This window comes from Malaclemys terrapin, chromosome 25 (genome assembly GCF_027887155.1).
Source record: "Malaclemys terrapin pileata isolate rMalTer1 chromosome 25, rMalTer1.hap1, whole genome shotgun sequence".
Classification (NCBI taxonomy): domain Eukaryota; kingdom Metazoa; phylum Chordata; order Testudines; family Emydidae; genus Malaclemys; species Malaclemys terrapin.
Genome location: NC_071529.1, coordinates 14,137,218 through 14,145,996, shown reverse-complemented (window position 1 = coordinate 14,145,996; position 8,779 = coordinate 14,137,218). Strand labels below are relative to the sequence as shown.

General features: G+C 64.7%; 1 protein-coding gene across 3 annotated transcripts; it reads left to right on the top strand.

The window, feature by feature from the left end:
• The first annotated feature begins 5,389 nt into the window (after positions 1 to 5,389).
• GJD3 (gap junction protein delta 3) lies at positions 5,390 to 8,779 on the top strand. Of its 3 annotated transcripts, none has more exons than XM_054014315.1 (2): positions 5,390 to 5,445; positions 7,357 to 8,779. In XM_054014315.1, exon 2 carries the CDS (start codon positions 7,388 to 7,390, stop codon positions 8,255 to 8,257), a length of 870 nt encoding a protein of 289 aa, XP_053870290.1. In that variant the 5' UTR covers positions 5,390 to 5,445; positions 7,357 to 7,387; the 3' UTR covers positions 8,258 to 8,779. The 3 variants fall into 3 exon arrangements, with proteins under 3 accessions (XP_053870290.1, XP_053870288.1, XP_053870289.1); XM_054014313.1 differs by lacking the exon at positions 5,390 to 5,445 and adding an exon at positions 6,083 to 6,182; XM_054014314.1 differs by lacking the exon at positions 5,390 to 5,445 and adding an exon at positions 6,083 to 6,284.

Sequence of the window (8,779 nt, the reverse complement as noted above, 5' to 3'; positions counted from 1 at the left end):
AGACCAGCCCTGGTGCACTGCTTTCTCCTAGCCCCCTGGGCTGGCCGCTTGGCTGCTGTGAAAGGCAGGGGAGAGGCGCTGGTGCAGCACCAGAGGTAAAGAGGAGCCGGATGCCAGCAGGGGTCCTGTGACTGTCCTGTCGGAAGTCAGTGGGCGATAGGCAGCTTGTGGTGAGCAGTGATCTGAGTCCGCCCAGGGCGGGGAGCAGCAGAGCGAGGGGGGGAGAGCTAGAAAGCTGAACACGTGCCAGGAGAGATAAGAGTTGTTATCACAGGCCGCTTGCGAGGGGAAATGCCAGCCCGGCCAGCCCCCCGTAGAAATACCGCACCTAGTGCCTGTTCCAGCAGTTCAGCCAGCTCGGGGGGTGCAGGGAATGAGCCTGGGGAACCCAGGACAAGTCTTGGTGGCAGGTTGGGGGTGGAGGAGAGCAGGTGAGGGATGAAAGGACCAGCTCGTGTCCTTGGCGGTGGGTGAGACCGGCCATAAAGCGCTAAGGGCTGAGCTGTGCTGCCAGGCGTGGCAGTGCCCCAGGTGTGCTTTACAAGGGACTGCCTTGGATTTTACTGCCGTTCCTTGCAAGGGCCAAGTGCATCAGATGCCACAGATCAGCTGAGTGACCTTGGACTCTGCCTTTGCTCCTCCCAGCTGTCTGTCGGGTCTCTTTAGCTTGGGAGCTCTCCGAGGCAGGGGCTGGCTCCACCCTGTGTGTGAAAGGCCCACCGCAAAGGGGCCCAGATCTTACATAACTAATCATTGTCTAACTACCCAGGCTGCCAGCGCCCCAGGTCTGGCCCCCTGCTGGCCTTTTTCCTTATGCCCCAGCACGCGTAAGAAAGCTTTTGCTGTCCTGGGTGCACCTCGTTGAAGCCTCTGTTCTCCGCTGGGCTTCCCTGGGTGTTGCTGGTTGGTTCAGGGATTGCACTCGGAGCCATTCTGCTGATGCCCAAGGAGCAGCAGGGGCCGGCGTGTGCTGTGCTGGTTCTGCAGGGCTAATAAGAGCCCACAGCTCCTGGCCCCAGCCATTAGTGTCCAAGTGCACGGGGCGCTGGGCTTGTGGGTAAGGAAGGGACGGTTCATGCAGTCGCTGTGCGTGGAGGCTGGGCCAGACCTGCAGTAGGTAGCCTGGCCACCAGTTCTGCTTTTCCAGGCCACGAGGAGACAGCCACAGGGTCCTACTGGGACAAGCTGGTGCTGAAATCCTCCTTATGGCAGCGAATCGCCCCCGCTGGATGCAGCCCAGGCTGAGGTCGCTCTGTCTCCAAGTCACACATTGATGCCTCAGGGTGACAGATGCGAATCGTTCCCCGCGCTCGCTCGGGCTGAGGTAGCCCGGGGGCACGTATTTCCTGCCAGCGGGGACTGGCGTTTGGGTGGCTTTATCTGGAAAGCAAGATGCACTGGGACCAGCAGTGTCCAGATGCTGCACAGCAGAGAGGTGACACTTACGCGCGGCTGAACCGGGGCATCCAAACCCCACCGGGAGCTTGGTTACAAATGGACTTGGATTTTTCCTTGGAAGAGCTGCCCAAGCCCCATAGATTTCCTGCCCCCCACAGGGTGCTGCCATCTGCTACAGGTGGTGGATTTGGGCGCCGGTGTGACTGCTGGGTGAGATCCGGCCGATGGGGTGACAAATGTGATGGATTTGTTGTGCTCCAATCCCAGATTCCATCATGGGAGGCAACGAACGATCTACACCAGCCGGCATGCTGATTGGCTAGACCTCCCATTGCGTTTGGCTGAACCGTCATGGCTACATTACATACTTCAGTGTGTGGGTCACATCCGCTTCCTGCGTGTGTGTGTCACCCAGTTCGCCCTGGGCTTTTAACCCAGGCCAGGCCGGAGCTGGAGCACAAGTAGGGCCCAGGAGCCGACAGGGGCTCGCTGGGAGCCGTATCAGTGGAAGTGAAGTGTTTATTGGAAGACAGTCAAGTGTGGAAAGCTGTGTCTGATTTTCCACTGCCGGGCTCTGGAGAGCGTCTCCGGCACGTCCCGTCTGAGGGACCATTTAAGGAGCTCAGTGTTAGAAAAGCGCCAGGCTCCGTACGTCACATGCCGAGCTCAGGATTCGGAGCCTTGCTTTAGCGTTGCAGGCACTACAGTGAGGTCCTGCCCAATGTATACACGCTGTGTGGATCCCGCTATCCTACGATTTCCTCCCTTAGCTCCTGAGCTGTGCCTTTTCCAGGGAATCTGGCCACAGTGCTGGAGGGTGTTCGAATGGTATTTAGCATTTGACAAACACTTACTGCTTAATCTCCACAATCACGTTGATGGGTTCGGGCTATTCCTCGTGGGGAAACTGAGTCACGGAGGGGCGAAGTGACTGGCGAGGACAGAGTCGCTTTGGAAATACGTCTGGTCAGAGGTACCCAGACAGGTATGGCCGAGCAGGCTCGCTCTGCCGGAGAGAACACTGGTTGCCAGTGGGGAAATTGAGGCACAGAGGGACGTGGCTCACCCAAGGTTGCAAAGTGAGTCAGTGGCAGAGCTGGGAATAGGACCCAGGAGTCCTGATTCATGGACTCATAGGGCTGGAAGGACCTCGAGAGGTCTAGTCCAGTCCCCTGCACTCACGGCAGGACTAAGTATTACCGACCATCCCTGACAGGCGTTTCACCAACCTGCTCTTAAAAATCCCCACTGATGGAAATTCCACAACCTCCCCAGGCAATTTATTCCAGGGCTTAATCACCCTGGGAGTGAGTTAGGAAGTTTTTCCCATCAGAATAGGATCTTGGGAAGAGTGGCTGCAGCAGGGAACGCAGTGTGCGAGGCTGCTACTCTGGGGGCATGGCCCACGGGGGAGTGACTAAACGAGGAGCGTGCGGAACGCGCTTTCCCAAGCGGTCTCTGGCTCAGGGCGAAGCGGGGACAGGCCGGGGGGCTGGGAAAGGCCATGCAAAAGAGAAAGGGAAAGCATCTGTTTATGCAACAGAATAACCAGGCATTAGGAGCATTTCCTGTTTAGTAAATATAACGCAGGGCAAACAATGGGGCCGCAGGAAAAAACCTTCCGGGAAATCAGCCCGTCTCCTAGCACTGCGCTGGGATGCTCACGTAGCCCCCACGCACTGGGCCACAGGCCTGGTAAGGCCCCCACGTGCCACTGTCCAGCCAGGTGCCCTGCAGCCAACCCAAGCAGGTTGAGCGCTTGAGGCGCACACGGGAGACAGGTGCCCCGGCCTTGTGACCAGCTACAGCCCCTCGTTCCAGCGCCTTCTGCCCCCGTCCCTCCTGCCAGGCACTCAGCAGTGCAGTGTGTCCCTGCGGCTGCTGGTGCCCGGTCCAGGTGTGCGCTGCAAAGGCCTTTGGGCTGCCCTGTGTCTCCCTGGCTTGCTGTTTTGCCAGCCCTTCCCCACCCCCACGCTAGCCAAATGGACCAGGCAGTGACTAGCCATCTGTCAGTCGTCTGCTAGCCCCCTTCCCGCCCAGGATTAACGCTGGCTCCACTAGCTGCAGGACCAGCCCCAAACCCAACGCTTGCAAAGCCGCGCCGTGGAGTTAGGCCTCCCGGAGCTGACACCGCGCCCTTGCCCCGGCTGCGAGCTCAGGCACCAGGTGGGACAGGGCCGTGTCGCAGGGTTTGCTGGCAGGAGGCCGGACTCCTGAAGCCCCCCTCCCCTCAGTCCCCGCTCGCCTGGAGCGAGCAGGCTCACCTCGAGGTCCTTTGTCACCCACTGGAGCCCAAAGCCCAGTCCCCAGCCCTGCTTTGTCAGCGGCCTTTTCTGGGAGTCTGAACTAGTGCGAGACATGGGGGGGGGGGCCTGTGGCGGCTCTGCCCTATATGCCCTGGGCAGGGGAGGGGCCTCACACACACATGGGGTGCACATGCCCCTGGCACGGGAGCCACACAGCCCACAACATGTCCAGGACCCACAGTTACAGAACTCTTCAATCAATGTGTGTTTGCAGCCCGATCTCTGAGCTCAGCGGTAGCCCCATTTTACACGGGGGGAGACTGAAGCACAGAGAGGGTGACACGGCCAGCCCAGATTCACCCAGCCAGTGAATGGGAGCGCCTGGAATAGAACCCAGGAGTCCTGGCCCCAGTTCCCACCCCTGCTTCGACCCATTAGGCCCCACGCCCAGAGGTGGGCCTAGAACCAGGGCGTTCTGGCTCCATGCCGGCCTCCCCCAACTCTGACTACTCCAGCGGGGGCTTGGCTGCAGGAGGGGGGAACCCAGCCGGGAGGAGGGGATGCTCCCAGCCAGCGGGACGAGGGCGTGGCACCTGTCAGCTGGCGGGGAGGCGGTGTGGGGCTGGGCACCAGGGTGAGCCCCCATGTGTCAGACACAAAGCAGGACCTTGTGCTAGGCAGCTCCAAGCTCTGCGTCCCTGGCACCAAGGGAGAACGCAGGGGGACGTGGCTGAGGTGCAGGGGCGGGGGGGAGGAGAACACACCCCGATTCTCTTTGTGTCTAAGCCCTGCTGCCCTGACACGGGGCCTTGCCACCAGTCTGGCCTTTGGGTCTCGGTTCCCCAGCCCAGACCTGCAGGCGCCTGTCCTTGCATATGCTGGCCAGCACCACGCCACAGCCTGAAAGAGCTGGCTAAGGTGCGCAGACACTGGCCTGGGACACCACAGCCTGGGCCGGGGGGACGGTAGCCCGGCCCAGCAGGAACGTTCTAGGCTGCACTCTGGGGTTACCCCCCAGCCACAGTCGCATGGTGAGCAGATACTAACTCCAGCTGCCAGGCCAATGCCTGGGGGGTGGGGGAAGGGCAGGGGCTGAGTTTGGCAATTGGCCCTGAATACCGGACACCCCCGGCTTCGCCCTGGCCTGGCCTGGCTGGTGCCATTCCGGGAGGGGCTGGCGATCCTGCCTGGACAATGGATGTTTGGCTGGGGGAATCGGGGTGCTCTGGGCTGCCCAGCCCACGCCCCTGCAGATGCCAGCCTGCCCTCTACCCCTGGGATCATTGGGGCCCCAGCCACCTTGGGAGCTCCATGGGGCAGCTGGCGACTGGCTGGAGAGGCCCAGACGCTCCCAAGGGCAGCGCCCAAGCAGGGGCACGGAGCAGCCTGTGGGTTGGGGGCTCAGACCTGTACAGTGGCTCACCGAGGCCCTCGGTGCCAGTGCCCCCATGCCCTTGTCTGCAGACACCAGGCTGGCCGTGCTGGGCATGACACTTGGCTGTCCTGCCCCAGGGACCCCGTGAGCCCTGCCAAGCTCTTCCAGGCAGGCTCGCACCGGGGAGGAAAGCGAAAGCTGAAACGCCGGCACGCAGCTGCAGCGCTGGGCGCGAACCCAGCACAGGTCAAGGTCCTGGGGCTCGGGTGCAGTCTTCCCACGGGGCAGGGGCCAGTCAAGGGCTTTCCTGTCTCAGCCGGGACACATCCTGGTGCCCCGCCCAGAGCCTCCAGGAGCTGGGCCTGCGAGGAGGTTAGTGAGGGGATGCGTGGGGCCAGCCTGGCTCCCGGCAGCCACACCCAGCAGGTAAGGGGGCGCTGGGCCCCGGGGGATTCTGGGTGATGGGGCAGGTGAGGGAAGCTGGGAAATTGTGGGTGGGGACTGAATTGGGGGCTGGGTGAGGGACCTACCCAGGGGAGCCTGGCGAATGGGGTGATGGGGCTCCTGGGTGCAGGGAATGGGGCACCGGGGGCTGTCTCTGCTGTGGGTACAGTCTGAGCCCCCCCCCATTCCCTTTGCTGTGCAGCCCCAACCCCCCCCCCCCCCCAAATTCATTCCTTAGCTCAGCCCTTGGCCCCTCCAGCCCCATCCCCTGCTGCCTGCTTGGAGGGCGGGGGAGGGGGGAAGAACCGGTCCATCCCTCTGCCACTGCCATAGGCCTGGGGCATGGGACCTGGAAGAGGAGGGGGGGTCTGACGCCCCTTCCCCCCCCCCCCCCCCCCGAGCTCTTGGGCAGCAATGCTGCAGGGAGATGCTGCCAGGTGCCCGCTGGTCAGCTGTGGGGCTGCCCCGGGGGCAGGATTGTGAGGAGGGGGCCGTGGGGCGGGGCTGGGGGGAGGGGGCCGCCCCGGGGGGCGGGATTGCGGGACGGGGGGGCGGGATTGCAAGGGTGGGGGCTGCCCCGGGGGGCTGCGCTGTCTCTTTAAGAGGCGCCAGGCGGAGCTGCAGGGAAAGTCCCGGGCCGGACAATGCGCGAGCCCCGGGCAGCCTGCGCCGAGCCGGGTTCGGGTCCGGGACGCGGCCCCCGCACGAGCCGCCTGCAGGTACCGGCCGGGCTGGGGGGGGGCAAAGGGTGACTGCGCCCCCCATGGGCCATAGCCCCGACTCCGTCCCCACAGCGAGCCCCTCGGCCGGGCCGGGACAGGGTGAGTCCGGGGGGGGGGCTGCACCCCCCAGGCAGGGAGCCCCACGGCTGGCACCACGCGTGACACATCCTCGCACGCCCCCCCCGCCGCTCCGCTCCCCTCGTGGGCTGGGGCCGCCCCTCCCCTCCCCCAAAACCCACCTGGGGCAGGCTGGGCCCCCCAGGGTTGGAGGGACCGGCTGGGCACGGGGGTGTCCAGCCCCCGGGCACTGGTGATACCTGGGGTGAGTGGGCCACGAGCACATCCTGGCCTGCGGGGGGTCCCTGGGCCCCCAGCCCCGACTCACTGGACACTAGCAGGGCCCCCCCCCCATCAGAGGCGCTCAGCCCGGCCCCATGGGGATAGGGCCTTTGCCCCTTGGTGCCGCAACAGCTGACAGGAACAGACACCACAGGGGTCTAGACCCCCTCCAGCCCCTTGGCTTTAAAAGGGGGAGCCCAGGCCAGCCTCTGCCCTGAGCCCCCCCGGGACTGGCCCTGCGTGACCAAGAAGACTGGTGCCCCATGGCCAGCGCCGTGCCGGGGTGCCCGGGCTGGTGGCCAGCAGCGGCTGCCTCCAAGGGGGGGGCCGAGCTGGCTGCAGGTGGGTGCTGCATGCGGGGTGGCATCGCATGTGGGGAGCAGGGGCCTGACCCACATGTGGGCTGGGACCTGGGTCTTTCAGCCCCTGTCCCCCTGCTGCTCGAGAGGAGCCCGTGCCCAGCCCGCCCCGGGAGTCAGCAGCTCACAAACCATGAGCCCGTCCCAGCCTCCCTGTCCCACCTGCGCCCTGCACAGAGCCGGGCTCCTGCATGGCCAGTGCACCGGCATCTTGGGCCGGGTGCCACCGCGGGTCGGCTCGTGGATGCAGCTCTCAGTCCGGGCAGCGAGGAGCCGGGGCGGGGGGCGGTCGCTGCAGCCCCACGGATGAGAACCGCCTTGACCCTGGGCGCACAACCCCCCCCCCCCATGGCTGGCTTACGGCTCCCGGCTAAGGGGGGCTGTGTTTAGCAGGGGGTCCATGTCCACGCTGTCGTCGGGGGCCCCTGGGTGCCCAGAGCAGGCGGCAGCTCTAACTGGTGCGGTTCCCCTAGAGCGGCCCCGGCCCCGGCCCCGGCCCCAGCCATGGGCGAGTGGAGTTTCCTGAGCTCGCTGCTGGACGCCGTGCAGGAGCACTCGCCCATGGTGGGCCGCTTCTGGCTGGTGGTGATGCTGATCTTCCGCATCCTCATCCTGGCCACGGTGGGCAGCGACATCTTCGAGGACGAGCAGGAGGAGTTTGTCTGCAACACGCTGCAGCCGGGCTGCAAACAGGTCTGCTACGACAAGGCCTTCCCCATCTCCCACTACCGCTTCTGGGTCTTCCACATCGTGGTGCTCTCGGCGCCCGCCCTGCTCTTCGTCATGTACGCCATGCACCAGAGCGGCAAGCTGCGGCAGGGCGAGGAGGGCGGCTCCGCGGGCCCGCCCCGGCTGCAGCCCAGCCAGCGCACCCACCACGTCCGCACCTTCTACCTGGTCAACGTGGCCATGCGCATCCTGGCTGAGAGCAGCTTCCTGGTGGGGCAGTGGCAGCTGTACGGGTTCCATGTGGAGCCACACTTCACCTGCCAGCGCTCGCCCTGCCCCCACTACGTGGACTGCTTCGTGTCCCGGCCCACCGAGAAAACCATCTTCATCCTCTTCTACTTCGTGGTGGGCGTGGTCTCCACCCTGCTCAGCCTGGTGGAGCTGGCCCACCTGCTGGCCAAGGACAGGTGCCAGGGGACGGTGGCCAACAAGCCCCCGGCCGCCTCCTACGAGCAGCAGGAAAACTGGTCCAACCAGGCGCACGAGCAGTGCCAGCACTTCCTGCCCCCAGGCAACGGGGGCGCCAAGGGGGCGGCCTGCAGCGTCCCCAACCACTACCAGCCCTCAGCGCTGTTCCGGCCCCAAGCTCCCTCCATGGGCAGCAAGGCCTCCCAGGCCGCGGCCAGGGCCGATTTGGTGGTCTAGGGCACACGCTACGGCCCAGCTCCCATCTGTGCCAGTCACCAGGCCCTCCGCTTAGCAGGGCCACCGCAGCAAAACCACTGACCTGAGCGGGACGTTCTCAGCCCTGAGTGGCCAGGGCCCGCGGTCCGTACCAGCCCCGTACAGCCTGGCAGAGACCTGCCCTCCTGCCTTGGGCGCACAGAGGGCCCTGAGTCTAGGGCACAAAGCCCCTCATGCCACAAGCGGGCAGAGAGCTGAACTGGGTATTGCCCTGTCAGGAAAGGAGCCAGCCCGCTACAAGGAGTGACAGCGCGGCCCATGGGTTTGAGCATTGGCTGGCACATGGGAGAGCTGGGGTCTCGTTCCAGCTGGTGTAGGCGACCAGACGAGGGGCAATGAACCGACCCAGCCCCTATGCCTGCTGCTCATCCGGGGGACGAAACTGTTCCCGAAGACAGGAAGCTGGGTGGGGCGGGCAGGGATAGGGGGCTCTGGGGCCAGGTGAAACGGCATCGCCAATTTTTATACCTTTGTGTGAATAAA